Source organism: Calidris pugnax, unplaced genomic scaffold (assembly GCF_001431845.1).
Source record: "Calidris pugnax isolate Ruff unplaced genomic scaffold, ASM143184v1 scaffold38, whole genome shotgun sequence".
Classification (NCBI taxonomy): Eukaryota; Metazoa; Chordata; class Aves; order Charadriiformes; family Scolopacidae; genus Calidris; species Calidris pugnax.
Genome location: NW_015090995.1, coordinates 1067771 through 1088756, shown reverse-complemented (window position 1 = coordinate 1088756; position 20986 = coordinate 1067771). Strand labels below are relative to the sequence as shown.

Genomic DNA, 20986 nt, shown 5'->3' with positions numbered 1-20986 from the left:
AATTATTCTCTCTGCGCCAGGATTTTTTTTTTATTGCTTGTAATAAAAGCAGAACTTGAAACAGTATCCACAGTGAGCTAGTGTACCACTTGGCTCTCAAAATTTTTACTGACTGGTTGCAATGTGGAAAAAAGTTGGTTTGGAGTAACAAATGTAATGATCAATGTTGTCTGCAGCTGAAAGCTGAGAAGGGGCTAGTCACAAAGAGTTGACAATCTGAGTTCAGTTACCTCTCTTTAAAACCAAACAAACGAAAAAAAAGAGGAAAATATTTCTGTACCAGTAGGAAGTTCAGCTGCAACAGTCTCACCATTCTCCCAGTGTGTAGCAGGAGCTGTAGGGATGAGAACGGGTCGCTGTGCGGTTGTCCTTTATCGGTGACACGGTGCCAAATTTCTGCTGCATTGCTGCAGGTGTGCAGCAGTGCTGTGGGACAGGGAGAGAAAAAGCTGCGTGCACCTAATCTATCCCCAACTGCAACCCATGACAGTTCTGTATACAGTAATTTTGAGGTGAGGGATATAGATGCTTCAGACTAGATCTTGCTGGGGGTTTATTTCATCCCCCAGATTTTGGTTAATGTCACTCGGAACCTTTGAAGTTCAGTCAATTTGTGTAGCTGGATTCCAGTTACTACATTTTGTAGCCTTCAGGAAGGTAAAAGTTAATTCTCTTCCCGCATGCTTGAGCCTCTTTATGTCTTTATCTGATCCATCTCGAGCATGAACTTCCCTGTTTGTTTCATCTGATGCAGCAAAACTGGCAGAGTAATGAGCAAATTGACTTTTATTGGCCTGTGCACAGCAGAAGGGCTGGAACTGCCGATGCCGTGTGAGCTGGCATGAACCCTGCTCCTTAGGCACAGGCATTCCTTTCCCCGTAGATGCTACAAAGCAGACTAAGTGCTGGACTATGCACTCGCAAGATAAATAACCCCTTTGTTATCAAGCAGCCCCAGTACTGTCAACAGAGGGGCTTCAGGGAGGATTTAACATAATCATACACATTTTTATCAAGCCAGCACCCGAATGCTGCACGTACAAATCGAACAATAATTTGCCATTCCTGATCTCTAGGCAGTTTGAATCCTCTGTTCCCTGAACTTTCTTCTGTTCCAGCTGCGACAGCCTCTTCTTCGAGCTGCCCCTGCTCTGAACACGCTGCTGTTTTCCAAAAGCATTTGCTATTTCTCAGGTTTTTGGCTGTCAGACAGACAAGCACGAGAAGCAGCGTGCCCTTCATGGCAGCGCTCTCCTTGACTTCAGCCCGAGCCTGAGCCTGCTCCGAGCTGCTGCCAAGCCTTGGGTCCCTCAGCTGTGACTCCTGCATCCAAACATTCCCTGGTAAAGCTGGAGAAAGCTGGTGCTGTTGCTTCAGTTAAACAGGGAGAGAAGGAAAATGATAAGAGAGATAGTTGCTGAGTTTGGAAATCAGAGTGAGGGAAGGATGTGGTAACTGGGACAACGGGGGACTTGCACAAACCTTCTGGGGCCGTTTGGGCAGTGTTTGGCAACTGCTGGTGCTGAGCCACACTGTGAGCTTTTTGCTTGCTCTTTCCTAACTTAGCAGACGACTAAGCCGTGTTGTTTGTACTCCATACAGCACTGCAGGCTGCCTCAGACATAAAAAAGAACTGGGAAGGAAGAATGGTTATTTCTTTTATTGTTTCATTGTTTTTACCTTACTTTTCTTGGGAGGCAGCTGGGTGCGTTTTTAGAGCAAGTGCAGTGCACTGAGTACAATGCGTGGTCCTACCTGATTGCCTTCATTTGCATAGAGTAATCATTAATGGGAAACACGATGGGAAAGGATGTACTCTCAGTTTACAGGTTTAAATTTAACTTTTAGCAGGTTTAAGAGTTAATGTCCGTGGCTGCACAGTTGAAACCTGTAATTAGCAGTGGTACCTGGGGACATCAGTGTTTCTGATGACAAGGCATGGGCTCAGCCTGCTCCTGAGGGAGGGACATCCGTGCCAGACCTGTAACAACTACCTTGCGATGGAGGTGTCCCTCTGGGAGAGGCAGAAGCACCTCACAGCAGCAGCTTTTTGCTACAGATAGTGAAATTCCCAGCTTCTCACTTTTCAGACAGTGCAGCTTATTCAGTATTAATGTTAACGATAAATACCTGAGATGTGACACTCTGGATTTGGCAGTCGGCCACAGGAAGCAGTTTGTGGGGTGTGGGTTGGCTAATGCACCAAATTGAGCTGTGATCCTTTCTGACCATTCCTACTTCTTTTGTCTCCTCGTGAAGGACTACGAAGCTTTCTTTGAAGCCCGAGAGAACAACGCCGTATACGCCTTTTTGGGCTTGACTGCACCACCTGGTTCAAAGGTAGGGCTGTGAATTTCTCACAGTACAACCACAACCTGTATTTTTACACCTTCTTCTCTGCTCATAGTGGGATATTTTATGTGTTCTGTGCTTGCCCCAATCAGTCAACCTGCTGGGCCGATATTCAGGCTCCAGAGACTAACTTTCAGCCTTCACCATCCCAGTAAGACGGCAGTGTCGTGTGCTGGTTTATTTGGAGGATGCTGCTTCCTTGGGGGCATCTGCCTTCCCCTCCTTTTACCAGAAGAACTCAGTGTTTGGTACAGATGCTCTTTTGGTATCACTGCGGAAGGATGATCAGGGGGATGGAGCACCTCTGCTCCGAGGACAGGCTGAGGGAGCTGGGGTTGTTCAGCCTGGAGAAGAGGAAGCTCCGGGGAGACCTAATAGCAGCCTTCCAGTACCTGAAGGGAGCCTACAGGAAGGCTGGGGAGAACCTGTTTAGAAAGGCCTGTAGTGACAGGACGAGGGGAAATGGCTTCAAGCTGGAGGGGAACAGATTTAGATTGGAGATTAGAAGGGGGTTCTTTACTGTGAGGGTAGTGGAGCACTGGAACAGGTTGCCCAGGGAGGTGGTTGAGGCCCCATCCCTGGAGATATTCAAGGAGAGGCTCGACGAGGCCCTGGGCAACCTGGTCTAGTTGGGGGTGTCCCTGCTGACTGCGGGGGGGTCGGACTAGATGGCCTTTGGAGGTCCCTTCCGGCCTGGGCAATTCTGTGATTCTATGATTCTAACTTCATGGTAAAGCTTTTGTTGCTTTGGAAAGAAGAGCTGGGTCAAGTTTTTCACTAGTAATAATTTTCACTTACCACTGGATTATTTTTTTTTATTGTACACACTGGGAACAAGCAAAAGAGCAGTTAGTATTTGCACTGAAGAATGGACAAAAAATCTAGATGAAAAAAATTGTCACAAAACCAAAGAATTGTTTCAGTTCAATTCACTTAAATCATGTGAAGTTTTGATGAGATTTTTGTACTAGGAAATACCTTGAAACCAGAGCCACTGTTTTTGAAATAATGTGGTCTTGCTTCAGAGTGATTTTTTTTCCTTCAGCTCGTTATCTGAAGCCTTGTTTTCCTTTGCCAGTTACAAACTGGGTTGCTGCTTTGCGGGTGCAATGGGCTGGAATTCTCCTTTTGATGGTGATAGGATAGGACAAGGCTGTGTTACGCGTTTCACTTGACAGCAGCAGGATCCTTGGGGTCACTTCCAGCTTTCTTGTTCCAGCGGATAAACACGCCGCTTCCTTTCAGCTTTTTTCATGGAAGAGTTGAAGGTCACGCTGTGCATGTCACTAACAGAACCTCATTTTAAAGGTGGATGATGATCCATCAGGAGTGAGCATTACAAGTTGTGGGGCAGGCTGAAGCAGTTTTTGGAGTCAAACTCATTTCTAACGGTAGCTCCGCTAATGTGAAGGGTGTAACGAGGAAAAACTCTGCCTCGTATGGAGCTGCAGAGGCCAAAACCTGTGATACATAACCCAGCATCACAAGTTGTGGGCCTCAGAAGGGCATCTAGGTCTTATTGAAGTTTCTTGGAGCATCTGCCCAGCGCTGCACAAAAGAGTGTGCAGGATGGAGCCCAGGGGTGAGAATGCAGCCCCAAGAGCGCAGGATGCAGGGAAGCCCGTGTGATTCCCCTCGTGGCCAGGATCCGGGAAGGGCAGTGGTGCTGGAGAAGCAGTTGTTGCCATCATGAATCAGGTCATCTGTCCCTGTAACGTTTATGAACATCGCGGCTCACTTCACCTGCCAGATTGCAGAAGCAGCCTCTCAGTTGCTCTGATCCTGTTCTAAGGGATGCTCGGATTCTGTCCTCACCTAAGGAAAAGGGGAGTTTTAAAAAGGAAAAAATATAATGCAGTTTGACTCTGCTGAATTTTCCTATTGCTAGCTCCAGCTCGGAGAGGAGTTTGAGTTGATGAAGAAAACCTTTGCATAAGTGACCTTGTACCCAGCGCGTTCTGCTCTTGGGCTGACTTTTGGTATCGGTCCCATAATTACATGATGTCAAATCAAGCTGATTGCCCGCTGCTGAGGAGGAGAGACTGATTCGTAGATGCTGAAATTGGCATTTAGAGCAGAGCTGGATGCAGCTGGGATGTAATATCCTAGTAGTTAATGACATTGCAGCTTTGAATGCTGCTACATAAAATGGAAGGAGTCTGGAATCAACCTGTGTGGGATCGCAAGAGAGGACCTTGAGAGCAAACCCCCATTGAATGTCATCATGAGAGATTTGGAAGTTTGCTGACTCTGAATGCAAAAGTCCAATATTAATGTTAAAGAAGGGCTTAGAAGTGAGCAGGGGAAATGGAAGTAACTCCTGAGTGAGCCCTGGTGGTTTGGTTTGTGCTTTGGGTGCTGAGAGTGCGGTTGGACCTACAAACCCTGGGAAAGGTGGGCATTCAATTTATCTTACATACCCCTACTTCAGGCAATACAGGGGGCTTCTAAAGGGAGAGGGTTAAAGGCTGTGGTTAACTAAGGACTGAGAGCGTGCTCAGTGAGGGGGCTGGAGGGAGAAATAAGAAATAGTGTGAGAAGAGGGAGATTGTCAAATCTGAAAAGCTGAGCCTTTCCCAGGACTGCGCCCAAGGAAATGGAGCTTGACCTTCAAGACAAATAGGTTCTCGTCTTCTCCAAGTTATTGGTACCCCCTCTCCTGGAGATGAGGGACGTACCTCTCCAGCTTACCACTGCCTCTTTTGAAGATAAATACTTTGTCCTGCATTTTCTGGCAAAAAAAATCCACAAAACAACTAGATGGCACTTCTGTAGCGCCCGCGACTGGTTAATGGAATTGTGACAAAGCCAAGGGAACCATCTCCTCTTTCTTACCATTCAAAGAGCCGCTTGTCTTTTAGAGAATATCAAACATCCTTTTTTTTTTTTTTCCCCCCAGGCTTTTAGCCCTTTTTAATCTTTCCTTCGTTTTTCACCTGCCTTTTCTGCCATGAAGCCATAGGATGATGTCCTCGCACGAGCTGCGTGGGTGCACGGTGACGTCCTGGCTCTGCTTTGTGACCCGGTGCTGTGGCAGACCCCAGCCAGTGTCCCAGCAAAGCTGTTCCCACAACCCCCAGTTAAAAGGCAGCATGATGTGACGTGCTTGGGCAGAGAGCCAGGAGAACCAGGGTGATCCACCACGTCTAAGATAACGGAGATACGCCTGGTACTTCCTGCCCTGGGGTCACCCACTGCGTCCCTTCTCTTCCAAGTCTTACAGGCTTCTTGGAAATCCCCTTCTTAGTCCTTCCTTCTCTTGTTTTTTATTCGTTTATTGCACTGGCTTGTGATAACAGTGATATTTTTGAGCCTGTTATCTTCAGTATTTCTACACAGTCACCAAAGCAAACAACTCCGTTACGTAAAAGTTGCGTTTAGCGAATGTCAAACTTTTTCCTCCAAAATAAACCACGTCGTTCCACCCTGAAGTGCTGCAGTGAGAGCACTGTGAGTGTTTTGTGATCTGTTTGTAGGCCACGTTGCTGCAGACAAGTAATTAAATCAGCCTTCAACAAAAAGTACATATGTAGAAACCATCTTCACAAGAAAAATTCCTTTTGCATTTCTTGTCCTGTCATTCCATTACCGCTCGTGACCACCTGAAAAATGCAGGCTCTTGTTTTTTAATGTTCTTTCTGAAACATACTGCGAATTGTTAGAAATTGGCTGCTGTGGCTGCTGAACTGCTTCAGCTGTTCCTCCATAGGCATGTTTTCCTGTAGCCAAAGGGCACCAGATCTGTCCGGGCCCCTTGAAGAGCTGTGTGTTGGCAGCCCCGGGGGTGGAGATGGTGGTAGGCAGGAGCTGTTCCCAAGGAGCCTGTCCCCTCTGGCTGGTGTCCCCCCCCCCAGCAGGGAGCTGGGATTACTCAGCAGCTCTGGTGCCAGCCCTGACCCGCTGCCAGCCCCCGGGACGGAGCTGAGCTATGGCTGGGTCTGATGCTGGAGCAGCTCCCAGCTCTGACTAAGGACTCGCAGGCGGCTCCCATCACCCTTCTAGAAGGCAAAAGCTAAACGCTGGGTTTTGGTCATTTCGTTTAAAAGCTAAATGCTGGTTTTTGGTAGGGTTTAGTTCAGGAAGTAAATTGTGTCTCTGCTGTGACCTCTGTTTTATTTTATTTTTTTGATGTGGAGACTTTAATTAAGTCCTATGAGGACAGGCTGAGAGAGTTGGGGGGGTTCAGCCTGGAGAGGAGAAGGCTCCAGGGAGACCTTAGAGCCCCTTCCAGTCCCTAAAGGGGCTCCAGGAGAGATGGGGAGGGACTCTGGATCAGGGAGGGGAGCTGTAGGACAAGGGGGAACCATTTTAAACTGAAATAGGGCAGATTTAGATGAGATCTCAGGAAGAACTTCTTTGGTGTGAGGGTGGTGAGAGCCTGGCCCAGGTTGCCCAGAGAAGCTGTGGATGCCCCATCCCTGGAGGGGTTCAAGGCCAGGTTGGAGGGGGCTTGGAGCAACCTGGTCTGGTGGGAGGTGTCCCTGCCCAGGGCAGGGGGGTTGGAACTGGATGATCATTAAGTTCCTTTCCAACCTAAACCATTCTATGATTCTATGATTAAGAATTCCTTTTCCATTTAACCAGAGTTCTTCAAATAATCTTTGATCTCTAAATCTTCTTCTGTCCTAACATGAAATGAGGGATAACTCATTATATCTGATATCTCATTATATCTGATCTTCTTTTGTTTTAAACTTTTATAGTCAAAACTGGCCAGGGGCACAGGTTGGAATATTCCTGCAGCTCCTACTTGAGCTAGCTCAGGATGGGAGTTAAAGCCAGCACAGTGTGGGACTGGTTTTAGGATGTCATCGTAGGCAGCGGGGACTTTTCTTGGTCATACGTTGGTGCCTTACACGGGTGTGCATAAGTCAGCACCTTTCCTAAAATACTAATCCATGTCATTCTCTTCTGCTTTTTCAGGAAGCTGAAGCACTGGCAAAGCAGCAAGCGTGAATTTCAACTGCCTTAAACGTTCTGTAAAGGGAATTTCCACAGCTTTTTATAAAATAGTCCAATTGTCTCTGCTTCAAGAAACGTAGATGTGATTTCTAACATTTGATTGGTGCTTGCAGCATTCACCGTGCATAATACAAATTTGACCACACAGATGAAAATGTGAAGATAAAGGTAGGGAGCACAGAGTGGATAATTACCGAGTTGGAAGCGTAGGAAACCGAAGCAATTAGACCTGAATGATTTTTTTCACTTAGTTTAAACTGTCTTGGCAATTCGTCCATTTTGTGTAAACTTAAAGAAACTATTTTAGTACTAATAATACAGATGGGGTTATACCTAGAGATCCAACTATTTAAAATATGGGAAACAGCAGCTAAAAACCTTGTCAGATACTAATTTTAGTGCCTGAGTTGCCTCAAAAAAATGTTACTGAATTACACAGTAATTTTTCAGTGTCTTTTCTGGTTTCAGATGAAATTGTAGGTGGTATCGTGTAGTATAGCCATTGTAGTCAGTTTGGAAAGTTGTGTTTGTTCTTTTGTAGAATGAATATTTAAGATTTGTATTGTAACACGCTGTACAGATGATGAAAAAAAAAAATAATGCCATGTATTTCTCATTGAAGTGATCCGTGTGGGCTCTTTTGACACACACAAAAAAAAAAGGGATTTGGGCCATGGACAGCCCTTCCATTGGCAAGTTCATCACGCGGCTGCCTCAGCACCACTCGGGTCCCTCTTCCTGCACGAGTGAAGGATGTGCTCATTCCCAGGCAATGTTGCAAATAAGCCAAAACGGCCAGAAATGGCATTTCCTTACCTGTGTAAGGGTGAAAAGCCTTTAATGTATTTCTCTACAAAAATACCAGTTCACACTGCTTAGAGCATTAGGCTTCTTACTGCATGTTCAAGTAGCCATTAGATTCATATAGTATTTTTTCAAATGAGGAAATAAATGTTTGAATAGCAAGACTTATTGTAATTAAGCAAGACTTTTTTTTTTTAAGGTTTAAAAACTTTTTTTTTCCATTGTTACTGCCATATCCTGAAGCTATTACAGGAATTGCAAATGTGTTAAAAGTGTCTCATATTGGTGAATTTACCATGTGCAATATTAACCTGTCTGTTCTCCCAGCGCTCGTGAGATGGTCTCTATTTCTTGGCCATGTTCTGCAAGAAATACAAATAATTACAAGGGCTCTGAAGGATAAAAAACAGGTTTAAGAAGCGTGGGGGTGATTTTAAAAAATGTATTTTGTACCACATAGTGTACTTATTGCCCAAAAGCATCAAAAGACGGTAAGAAGGATAATTAGAGGATAATTCTAATAGCTCTGCACAGACACATTTTGATTTTCTTCGCTTTATGACGACGGAGAAGCAGGTGGTGCGGATCAGCAAAAGGCTGCAGCTTATCAGTGCCACACGGTTATTTTACTCTGATGCTGTAAAACCTGTGCAGGGCTTTTAAAATTCTTTCTGAAACAGATTACAGTTCATCGTTTTGAAGTCTGAAATCGGGAAGAGGATGAAAGTAAAAACTTAGGTTTACCAAGACGTTCTAAAGTGCGGTAATTAAATACTTCCCTCACCAGCTTTTCTTGGGGGGCTTTCGTTCCGTTCACTGCAAAACCCATGATTTTGTCAGCTTCTGTTTAAAAGAGAAATGCAGGTACCTGCTGGGGTGGGAGAGCAGCTCGTGAGGAACCTTCCTCAGCTGAGCCAGCAGGATCCAGCACGGAGACGAGTGACTTAAAATGACATTTAATTGGTGTTTTCTGATTTGGGAGCCTGGGAGTCAGTTTGAAGCTTGTCCTTACAAAAGCAGGCGCGGTATTGAAAAGCGTAGGGATAGATTAATGTTGCCTTACCTTCCACATTAACACATGCTAATTGTGCTTTTTCATTAACGAGCTGTGTCAGTAATTACTGAAATTTGGTGACATGTACTTTTAAGTTCTTTTGGGGATGGAAGTTAGGTTATGTTTTAAATGCAGCATCTGATTTTTGTTGCTCACTATTATTTCCTCTTGCTGAACCCAGGTGATTTTTCTTTCTTAATATTGGCATAACCTTCCTCTGTGTCCAGTGCTCAAGTTTTTGAGAAAATACCTGAGAATATTAAGTGCAGTCTTGTGAAGGAAGTGGAATTTGACACACAAGTCACTACGCTCATGCCAATTTGCTGCGTTTCCTGTGTAAGGAAAGCATGGTGTAAGCGTTGTGAATTACAGTCATTATTTTAAAGAAGCTGTAATTGAAAGTCGCTGCCAAATTCTGTCAGTTCAGCGACCCAAAACCTTCTGGAATGAGGTCAGTCTCTGTTTCTGACGGTCAAGAAAAACTGGCCAAGTTTAAGAAAGCAAAGTCCCTTCCCTCGTCTTGTCCCTTGCCATATGGGAGCGGTCAGACTGTATCAGCATTCCTGAGGCAGCTCTGTTGAAATACACTGAATTATTTCTTTGTCCGGGGAACAAGGCACCGACACAAACTGAAACGTACCCAAAATATCTCTTTCTTGTGCGACTGCGTGAAAAAACGTGCATTCATTTTGGTGCAGATACCTTGCATGGATTTAGGAGCGTGAGGAATGTCTTGCCTACGTGCTGGTTTTCTGTTTCCCATTCCTGTGTTAATGATGGGCACAAGAACTGAATTTGTTCATTCCTGTATTATTATTTTTTTCCTGTGTCGAAGGCAGGCATCGAGGATTTAACCTGTGCATTAACCATTCCTGTATCATTCCAATAAAGTGGTTTTAGGAGGCTTTCTCACACCACTGACTTCTTTGCCTGTTTTTTTTTTTATCCACCGTTTGAAATGACCCCATAAGCTGAAAGAAGTGGTTTCCCAGTGAAAATACCACTTTATTTTTAAAAATACGGGACCTGCACAACAAAGTGAACTGCAGCTGCCCGTTAAGTCTGTTGGGTCGGATCTCTCACCTCTTGCAATTAATGGGTTTTAATTACTTAGGATACACCTACACAAAACAGAGGTTTGGGGGGCCTTAGGAGGGCACGGAATAGACTTCCTAATTAACCTGCTTTCCCCCTCTTTCCCCACGGCAGCTACGAATCGCGAGCGGACGGGGCCGTATCAGCTTCCCCCCCCCCTCCCCGCCTGCAGCGCCTGCCAAACCCTCTCCTTTGCCTTTTTCACAATGTGTAATTAATTAGCTTTATGCTGCTCACAGCAGGGGAACTATGTAATTTAATATTTGTGTTGCCAGAGGGCGGTGTAGGATAAATTTTTAAACTAAAAACTATTCACTTTTGCCTTCTCTGTTTGCCCGGCATTATTCTTTTAAGCTTTACGTGCCGAAATGTTGTGCTGTCTCAAAGATCTTCTGTCGAGCTGCAGAAGATGCATTCTCTGCCCCGAAACTGCACCAGGAGTTGCCCAAATCCCAGACTTCAGTTCCTGGGCTGTAAAGGAAACCAGTTACCAAATTCTGTCACGAGTGGGTTTGGAGAAGGCTGCTCCTGTGCCGATTCTCAAGCAACCAAAGCACAACTGAGAACAGTCAGTTACATCGATGGCTTTTAATGGTGGTAATTCCTTAACTCTCACTTCCTTGCCCTTCTTTTTAGAGTCTTAAAAAATGGTCCATAACATCAGAGAAAAGGGCTGCTGGTGCCATTTCTACATGACAGTGAATCCCATTGGCTTTCCCTGTATGTACATTTCACTTGTGTCACCCAGAAAAATATTTGGTTTTCTTGTCTGTTTATAAAAAGTCTTAAAACCCCAAATTGTTATTTGTTAATGTAAAGCGCGAGACAATTTGTTTTAAAAAATCTGTCTAAAAACCAAACTGCATGTGTGCTTATAACGTTTCCTTACCTTGCTGTTAGAGGTTACAATGGTGTGCACTGTAATAATAAATTTTTCTACCAATCCATGTGGGATTTTATTAATTTCTTATTTAATATTCTTAATCCATATGTCATGGAAAAGTCTGATTATATCGTTCAGCTCATATTGCAAGTATTTCAAATACCAGAAATGGCTCACACTATAAATGTGAGGTGTGCACAGTGGAGTCAGCAGGAGGGGGTGAGTAAAGGAGTGGCTCCTGAGCAGCTCAGTTACTGGTAAGAGACTCTCTGTGTGTTTATATATAGAAAAAAAAAATATATATCTCTTTTCTGCCTCTCAGTTTTCTATTTTTTTCTTTTTCTTTTTTTTTTTGACATGAGAAAAAGGCATTAGCCTGTCCCTTGCACTCAGGCCTGCAAATTGAGAAATGCAAGAAATGAGACGTACCAAGAACAAGGTAATTAAAATTTTTTCAAAGGACTAATTTAAGTCCATTAATGTACTAGATTCAGACTGATCAGTAACCTGTGTTAAAGAGTTTTACGAGACCTCATCTCTCCGGTGTTTTCCCCGTTATGGTAAGAGAATTTTAATAGCCAATTTAAAAAGAAACCGAGACAACTCATTACCTGGGAACAAGCCATTAAAGTTTCCTGGCTTTGTGTTTTCCTGACGTAGTTCTTTCCTCTTTTGCCAGTTTTGCTTTTTCAGGTTTGGTTTGGGTTTTTTTTGTGATGTAAATACAACGTGGGAAAGCGTGTGTGATACTGCCTGGAGAGAAGGGTTTTGTGTTCACATTTCCCCTCCGATACAGAGCAGATTCAAGGTGTAAAGGGAAAATGAACACTTACTCGTTGCTTATACCCACGTCACCCATTTCCAAGCCCAGTTCTGGAACTACATTTCTTCCACATTCCTTTTCCCCCCCTTTTCCCCAGAGATCTGTGCTTGTTATGGAAATGGATTACAAAAAATGGATTAGAAAAACCCTGATGTGTGAAGCCCACCGGAATGGGTCCGGCAGCACTCCCTACGCAAAATAATCTCACTCTACTAAATAAACAATTACTGAGTAATGATCTTAATTATTGAGTTTCCCACAGCTGTATTCTGCGATTTGTCCATGTTGTGTCACCTTGGTAGAATATTTTAGATTGCAAAGTTTTACTATTAACGATTTTGAACTGTATTGGTGGACTTTTCGAGAAACTCTGGGAAATGCAGAAAGGATTCTGGAAGATAATCAAGGAGGAATCCCTCTCTACTGCCAGGGGGTGAGCAGTGTACCCTGAGTGTTCCGAACATGCAATATATATGTATATCTATCTGTGGTGTGTCGCGTTCATCAACTATCAAGTGTCAAAATGGGTCCTTTCTACAGTAATTCCTTCCTCTCCCAGGTTTGTCTATTGAAGGCATCTCTGGGAACTTGGAGACATCTTCATTTGCAGTTGCTTGGTGTAACATCTCAAAATCCTTGAAAAAAAGGAAACAAAACACCATCATTGGTAACCTGCCCAGGGCAGCGTGATTCCCACCTGGCTCCGGTTCCTGCTTGAGCCCTGTCCCAGCACGGGGGGCCGGTTCCGCTCGCTTTATGCCACCGGAGCGTGCTCAGACACACGGCCCGTAACCGGGGCGGTGCCGTGAAAGTCCAATTCCCCTTGGTGAAGCGCTAACGCCGAGCCCTCGGAGGGAGAACCCGCACGCACCGGGGCGGGATGGGCCCGGCAGCCGAGGCCCAGCCGGGCGGCCCTGCCCTCCCTCCGCCGCACCCAGCGGGGGCCCCCCGCCTTCTCCGCCCCTCGCTGACCGACAACCCCGAGCGCCTGCAGCCTCCTCCTCACCGGGAGAGCGGGGAACAGCCGAGGAGCTCGCCCAGGCCCCGCTCCCCTGCCGTTACAGACCCTAATGGCGCCCAGCGCCCCCTCACCTGCCGCCGTCTCCTGCCGTTGCCGTGGCAACCGCCCGCCACACAGCGAGCCCCGCCCTCTGATTGGCCGTCCCTCTTGTCACTCAGGAGGGGAAACCCGCCCCTTCCGCTGTAGGGTCTCGGCGGCCTGAGGCGGCCTGAGGCGGGCGGCGTCGCGGGGTCGAGGCGGCCATGGCCGGCCTGAGGCGGGGTCCCGGCCCCGCGCACCTCCGGGTGGAGGCCTCCGCGCCACCAAACGGCTCCACCGCCACGAACCGCAGCCCTCCCGCTCGTCTCCGCAGCCTCCTCCCGGGAACGGCCCAGGCTCGGCCTCTCTCCCCTCAGCGCCGCTGTGTGTCCGGGCCGAGCTCTCCTCTCACCAGGCCTCTCCGCTCGCGGCCTCCCCGCGGCTCCCGGCCGCCGCTGCGCGGTCAAATTTGGCTTCTTTACGTTTCAAAAAAAAAAATCCTTGTGGCGTTCCCCGGTCCGCCAGCGCCCCTCAGCTGCGGAACGGCGCCGCGGGGAGCGCGCTGAGGCCGGTGCGGGTGGTTGCGGAGCCGGGAGGTGGCGGCGGAGAGACGCGGGTTTGGGGCTGAAGGGCGTGAGGGAGGCGGCACCGAAGAGCTGGCACAGCGCGGCCGGGTAACCGGGGAGAGCGTTGTGCAAGAAGGTATTTGCCAACTCCGGGAAGCCGGGGGTGTTGGAATGAGTTGCTGCTGCCTTAAAATGGAAAGCAGAAGAATGGCAACGGCTGCGCCCGAAAAAAAACCCCGCCAAGTTAACGTAATCAACTTGTATTTCACGTTTGTGTGCACATAAAATACATAAAGTCTGGGCAGAAATAAGGTTTACGTGCTACTACAGTTCATAGAATAATACATAGTGCTGTGTTACTTATTTTTTCCATATAAGACTGATGTACTCCGTTTTATTTTTCTTTCTCTATACATTCTGCTGTAAGTTTTGCTTCGGGATCCAGACATACTTGTCTTGCTGCCTGTTTTTTCTAACTGCAGGCTCTTTTCAGCTTCTGAAATAGTTTTGGTTCTATCTTGTTCTGATTTTATTTTTGTAAATATAAGGGTCGGGTTGTTTGTTTGGGGTTTTGGTTTTTTGTGGGGTTTTTTTTTGGTTTTTTTGGGTTTTTTTTTTAAGGTTTTACTGATGGAAATATATTAATTTCCTTGGATATTGATACATTTAACACCTGAGTACAGCTGAAATGCTGTTTGTTTTTAATCACTCAAGACTAACTACCTAACTCGATTTCTCCCTCTCTCTCTTTTTGTTACTTTTGTAACTTTTCTTGGGCTTTTGTTGAAACTCGTGCACAAAGCCCAGGGCTGCAGCTGGTGCTAATTCTGAGCTGGTTCAAGGAGGGGCAGGTTAAACCCCCTGGAATTTGAATCACCCTGTTTCCTGTGAGGTTTGGTCCCCCCCAAGACCGGGGCAGGAGTACTCTCCTGAAGTCCCAACCGCATCTACCCTGGTGGAAATCAGTCATGTAGGGTGGTTAAAAATAAAGTCATTTTAAACAGCCTTTAAATGTGAGATGAGTTTTATATCCATTCAGAGGGAATAAAAATAGCTTTCATTCTGCCTCTGTAAAAACTAGAGTATTTTATGAAGTCAAAGTGATAAGAAGAGGAATAACTGTAGAGAGACTCCATTGGACTTATATGGTCATAGTTACTTCAAACCTGACATTAATTCATGTATAAGCCACGTCATTATTTTGCTACCAAAACATGTCAAATGATGGGTTGCAATCAATATGTTACTGCAATGTTATCTTCACAATCTAGTTTTATTTTACATTTGTGTCTTGCTCCTATCATTACATGAAGCAGTGTCTATTTAAGAGCTTTTATCCAGTATGTGGATGAGATTCAGGTGCTGATTTATTTTTTTTATCTTCTGAGAAAAGAAAATTTAGAAAAGGAATTGACAGAAAACTCTTCTGAACTGTTTACAGCCTGGAGGAGCTGGAGGAGTGTTGAGGCTCAGCCTCTGTGAGAAGGACCCAGGAAAACCACCGTGGGGACACCTCGTACGCGCCGTCGAGATGGAGGTAATTTCTGAGCCTGGAGAAAGTGGCTTTGGTCAGTGAGCAGCAAGACTGTCCACAGCTTTCTGATGGCTACTGCTCTCCGAGAGGAGATTCTCAAACTTGGTTTTAGAGCTAAATGGTATTTCATCAAAATCTTGATGAAATAAAGGTGTCGACTTCTTCCCTATCAGAAAAAAAGGTCACAAGACAATGAATTTAGCTCTTTCAAAAGGGGAAATGGTGTAACTACCATGGCCTCTGTAAGTCAGGTGGGTGGCAGAACAAAACTGAAGGTCTGTAGCTGGAAGTGTTTGGTGGAATTCAGTTTCCATTTTGAACACGGGGATGAGGTACCGGCACCCTGATCTTTGGCGGTTTGAAATGATGTGCTGCGGCAAGTCAGCAACTCCTCGGCGTTGCACCACACTCAGAAACTTCTCTGTTAATAGCGGGCTTTTTTTAACATCCTCTTTTAGATCTGCTGTCACTTTGTATTCAAAACCCACACACTTTTCCAGTGGAATCACTTCCGTTTTAAAAAGAAAGAACAAGGAACTAAATCACGCGTGTGTTAGGTTGTTTTTCCACACAGACAGCGGTGAAGAAATAGCCTGTAAGAATCCGTTCTCTCAGAGCAGCTGTAGTAAGAGCATCCTGGGCTATGTGATTATCTGCCTCTCGCCCTGCTGGGATTGGTAAGTTTGGGCTTTTTGTGCCTTTTTTTCCCCCCCTTATGCTTTGTTCCAGAATGTAGACGCCATTTACTTCATTTGAAAGAGGGCGATTTTACTAAGATGACTGTATTTTAACCCTTACATTAACACTATGAGCATTTTCAAAACACAGTACAGTTTTTTAGTATATAAGGGCCTGGGGATCTGTGTCCTGTTCTGCAAAAAAAAAACAGCACTCAGAATTCCAAATTCCATTGAGGTTCAGCAGGACTTAGACTGCCAAGTACTTGCATCTCTTTTAAAAATGACACTTGGTTTCCTAAGTCCCTTAAGTGCTTAAGGAATTCTTGTCCTGCTTTTTTTTTTGCCCATGTAAATGATTCTGTAGATAAAGTAAACCAGTTATGCTAATATAACCAGGAGAAGGTGTGGTGTGCTGCCTTTCTTGTCTGCTTTGCTCTCACTTGTAGGCACATCACAATTCCGGTGTCACCTTCAGCTCCAGGGAGGGATTTTAAGCTAAAAAAAAAAAAAAAAAGAACCCTGAAACAGAAAAATAGCAAATGGTTGTACCGTGGCTATGTGTAAATTTAGGAGGGAAGTCAAAAATTTCCATCTCTCGAGTAACTGGAGTTTTAGGATAGCTTTCTGGCAGGAGTCCTGGGATTAAAAAGTGACCCAGTGTATTAAGTTTCATTGCAGAAGGAATAAGCCAGAGGATATGGTTTGGTTGCTGATAGTTAGAAGCAAATGAGTAGAGGAGAGGAGGATCTTTCCGGTTCTATATCAAATATCATATTAAATTTGCAGAGGTTTCGTTTGTGTGGAGAGCTCCCCAGTCTAGTCCTGCCAGGAGAGTCACTAATGGAAATTGCCAGCGCTGTGAAAAGTATTAAGCCTTAATTGCCCACGATCTAAGTCGAGGTTTTAGTGTATTTCAAGCCCTGTGCCAGCATGTCGTGTTCTTTGGGAGATGTATTGGGTGCTCTGCAGTGTAACTGCCTCAGCCCTTGCCTCGCCCCTCTGTTTCAAACCATGAAGGTGGTTTGAAGGTCGAATTATGCAGAGATTAAAAAGACATTTGAAGAACTGAGAGATTTTCTTGCGTTCGTCTTTCCCTTTCCTCCGTAAGAGGAGCGGTGACGATCTCTTCCTCAGTGGGTTGAGGTCAGACTTGGCTCTAAATGGAAAGATTCCCATCGATTTTTAACAGCAGGTGAATTGAAAAGGAATGATAAAGAATCATTAAAGGTAGCAGATCATTTGGAGACATATTGGCTTGCTTTTAATTATTGATGTGCGTTTAGCAAAACCATGGAGCCTATAGGTACACAAACGTACTACTCATCACAAGTTAACTATTTATATCTTTAAAAATCACCATTAAGAGAGACTCTAAAAACATTTGCATATGTCAACTGCATTTTTGATGCAGCCCTGAAGAATTATCAGCATCTTTTGAAGCTCCTTGGCACTTTGCAGGAGGGCTGAGGCCAATTCAGTATCAACCTCTGTGTCTGGATTTGATCTTGATTTCTTCCGTGTCACCTCTTCAGCTTTTAGGAATTTCCTTTCAAGGGAAAAAGCTGATTTTTAGGGATATAGACAAGTAAAATTGTATCTTTGCTGATTTCTTCAGCTCCTAAGTATGATCTATCTTAACTAGCCAGAATGCAGAAGAGATACCTAGGAACAGAAGTGGTATTACAGGTGAAGAACCCAGTTAATGCCCTTCCTGTATCTTCAGAATGATTTTTGTTGACATGCTAGAGAGCTTAAAATTGTAGAAAAGCATGCAGCTTACTGCTTACTAAAAAATAAATATTCTAGAGAACAAGAAAAATCACAGTCTTTATGAAAAGTGCATTGTTCTTTTTTCATTATTATTATTATTTCTCTTTGTGCAAATAAGCTTGAGGTCCTCTGCCTGTCTGTCTTTCACTCACAGGACTACATGGAACTCTGGTGATTAGATTCCTACTCAGGCTTGTCGTCATGTTGGCAGAAGGCATCTTAACTAGTCTCATATATAAAGCAAGCTGTCATCAAGATAAGCCTCACAAATCTCATGCATCCAAAAAGGATAAAGAGGGAATCTGGAGACAGAAACTTGTAGACAACCCCGAAATTCGAGGCTTTGCTGATGGACACGTGAAGCAGGATGAGATCTTTGCTAAAAGTAGCAAAAAGGAACACAGGAGCGGTCCTCGATGGAGAACTGTAGAAGAGGTACCTGCAAAAGATCAGAAAACATGTGTTAAAGGAACTGTATCAGCGGCTTTACATATCCCCAGGAGACAACAAAATACTGAGCAGCTGGATTTATATAGATCCTGGTCATGCAACAGCATTTATCAAAACTATCCTGACTTACATATTGGGGGAGACCACGTGGTGGACCACCTGTGTGATTCGGGTTGTGTTTTGGACCACGTGTGCGATGAACTTCCTGATGGCCCTGTTTTACTGTCCGTAGACATTCCTCTGGGTCACTCCCCTCTATGTGAGCACCCCAAAAACTCAAGTATAAAGTCCCCGTCTGGAGATGAAGCTGGAGAAAGGAGTATCATGCTCTGCGAGGAGCCTCTTTCAAATTCCACGCTCAACAAGTACATGGAAACAAAAGTGACAGAGCTCTATAAACAGTTTTTGGAAGAAAACCTGACCAGATGTGGTTCTGTAACAAACCTCCTCACTTGCAGTTTGATAAGGAGTAACCTCAATCATGTAAGCTTTCAGATATCCCAGGAGCAGAACATAGAAACGTCGAAAGCCAGAGAAGCTCTCTTGCACTCTTTGGCTTTGTTTAGTTTGCACAACCCTGTCACTAGGAACAGCTCGGAATTTAGTACTCCCGACTTACAGATCTCAAACCCAGCCTGCGTCAAAAAGAGCTGCAGGATGCAGTTTACATCATGACTGATCTACTTTGCTGAAGAGATGAATACAATTCAGATAGATAGGAATATTTCACTCTGAGGATTAGACTGGGAAATGGAAACATTTACACACTACAGACTTGTACAAATAAATATCTGAAGGCTTAAACCATACTTTGTCCGTGGTGCTTGTTAGCAGAGGAAGTAAAGGTCACTTTTCTAATACAGAATTTAAAATTAATTTTTCTCTAAAATGCTAGTCAGCTGTGGGTTTATAATGTATTCTGGCTGTATGAGTAATTGTACTCACATACCATCGATTTACTCCTGCAAAAAAGTCGAAAAATTGTCTTTGCTGGCCTTTGGATTAGGCCAAATAGTTGAAACCCAAGTTTTGGACATTCACTTTCTAATTTTGCTCCTGCAAAGCTTGAGCACAGTGGCTGAAAAAATTCTTTGGTTTGAAAATTTTGTGAGCAGATGGAGGCGTTGAGGGCTCTGCATTATTTTGTATATATTGTCACACATAGGAAATACACTGACATGATACAGGAGTGAAGACAGCGTACGTTTGTGCTGCACAGGTGCAGTATGTTACAATGAAAATTGAGGTGAAATAGTTGATCAAGATCATAGAAGTATTTCATTTTCTGTAAAAAGCATTTCCTTTTAAATAGATCCTTACCTCTTTGATGAAATCCACTCAGCTCTCTGTCAGTCTGTTGTTATTTTATGTTCCATTGTGGTTTTAGTAAATGGACTCTGCCTTTATTTCCTTGGAAATGAAGCCCCTGCGACCTCGGCAAGCTAAGATGCTGGCAACAACCCTGAAAAGGTAGCACAAGCCATATTCATCAAATTAAGAGCCATCTGCTATGCGCGTTGCCACCGTCCTCACCGCCATCTCAGCACGTTTAAATCAAAAATGATTTTTCTATCCCTTACTATCACAAGAAAGTCTGAGAAATGAAGCAAACTTAACCACGACCGAGACCTGCTCCAGCTGGCAAAGGGCTCCCAGCAGATGTTGGGCTGTGGTGGGACACTGGATGGTCACGTACATACCATGACAATCGGGCTAAGGAGGTCAAGAAAAAACCCACTGCTGTTACAAACACACCCCTTTCCACCTGCGCTGGAACATCTTTCATGAGGACTGAAAACCAAAACAGAAGGTCCTTACTTGGGACACTCCAGCGAGGCCTTAAGGAAGGTCCATGGGATTTGGCTTGCAACTTGGTAAATGCTTAGAGATCTTTTACACTATAAATACAGAACTTAATAACTATCAATCCTTTTATTCTCAACATGAAAAATGCTGTCGGCTCCTGGAACACCTGGAAAGGCAGCTCTAAAGGTTAACACCATCTCTGATTTAAATCATGTTCCTTGGGGATTCAATGTACTCTCGGAATGGTAAATGACTCGGGTTTTACGGACAGCTCTAGGTCACTTTCTGTCTCTTTAGGAAACCCAATCCATTGTCCAGATCTAATAGACTGAAGGATTTTTGAGTTCTCTTTACCATCCCTGTTTTCATTCCACAATGAATGAAAAGTGCTTGGACTCTGACCTTTTTTGCCCGTCTGCACCAGGAGAGTAAAAATAGACTTCCCAGTATGTCCACTGGTTGCAGAAAGACTCCCTCAGCGCTCCTGTCTCTTTGCATCCCCTTTGCAGTGTGCTAAGAGGAGCTGGAGAAACAGGGCTGCTATTTCACCCAGACCTTCTCTTTGCCCTGATGGGTGTTGTTCCAGAAACACTCGGTAGAAACTCAGTACAAGAGTCCCTATCTCAAAACCAGTCCTGTGCCTTTCAGCACATATTCTACTTGCCAAAACTAATTCTGTGTCTCTGAGTGGGGGGGTTCTATCCCCCCCAACCTTGTCCTGTTTTCACATTTTTAATTTCTTTGCGTTCATTTCTTCCCGTTAATTTTTCCTCTTTCTTCATATACTTTGGTGAAACATTCCCTTCCTTGTGTTCACACCTTTCCAATACTGTCCATTCTAAATGATGATGGAATATTGTCACTTTTCTTTATCTCTAGCCTGACTCCTGAATTCATTTTGATTTCCACAGCTCTGGGGGCACTTTCATTTAGCCCGATGCCTGCCATAAGGGAATTGTCAGCATCACCACAGGAAATACAGGTTTCAGTCTCCCCTTGGCGTACTGATTGTCTGGCATTCAGTGTTGATTCTTTCCACTTTACAGGAATGTTTAATAATTATAAATCTCAGTTCTATAAATAGTCTTTAGGAAATTGTACTCTGCTTTTTTTACAGCTGGAAGAAATAAGTACTTGTCACTATAAGTGAAGTTCATTACAATGTAAT

At 44.5% G+C, this 20986-nt stretch overlaps 3 protein-coding genes across 3 annotated transcripts in view; 2 read left to right on the top strand and 1 right to left on the bottom strand.

Moving 5' to 3' along the window:
* SH3BGRL (SH3 domain binding glutamate-rich protein like) overlaps positions 1–10086 on the top strand; it is a 36994-nt gene extending 26908 nt beyond the window's left edge. Inside the window, exons 3-4 of the mRNA XM_014955026.1 lie at positions 2260–2340; positions 7276–10086. Of these exons, the coding sequence (XP_014810512.1) occupies positions 2260–2340; positions 7276–7308 (114 nt within the window). The 3' untranslated portion in view covers positions 7309–10086. The remainder of the gene's footprint in view (positions 1–2259; positions 2341–7275) is intronic.
* A 1119-nt stretch (positions 10087–11205) lies between these two features.
* On the bottom strand, positions 11206–14525 carry LOC106895462 (translation initiation factor IF-2-like). Its single transcript, XM_014954895.1, has 4 exons — positions 14490–14525; positions 13603–13764; positions 13066–13467; positions 11206–12608 (listed from the first exon to the last, which is right to left on the bottom strand). Exons 1-4 carry the CDS (start codon positions 14523–14525, stop codon positions 12492–12494), a joined length of 717 nt encoding a protein of 238 aa, XP_014810381.1. The 3' UTR covers positions 11206–12491.
* Positions 13426–18816, top strand: LOC106895582 (uncharacterized protein CXorf21 homolog). The gene is given in 4 exon segments (XM_014955025.1): positions 13426–13714; positions 15020–15774; positions 15776–15789; positions 17717–18816. Coding segments are annotated over 3 exon segments (1320 nt in total). The 5' UTR covers positions 13426–13714; positions 15020–15439; the 3' UTR covers positions 18688–18816.
* The last annotated feature ends 2170 nt before the right edge of the window (positions 18817–20986 follow it).

What these genes read in the sequence shown, in the direction of transcription:
- LOC106895462 (XM_014954895.1), bottom strand. Translation starts at nt 14,525, where the DNA reads ATGCGGTTGGGACTTCAGGAGAGTACTCCTGCCCCG. An exon ending in AGGAGAGTACTCCTGCCCCG is followed by an intron (nt 13,765 to 14,489) that starts GTCTTGGGGGGG and finishes TTCCATTTTAAG; the next exon opens with GCAGCAGCAACTCATTCCAA. An exon ending in CTCTCCGCCGCCACCTCCCG is followed by an intron (nt 13,468 to 13,602) that starts GCTCCGCAACCA and finishes TTGACCGCGCAG; the next exon opens with CGGCGGCCGGGAGCCGCGGG.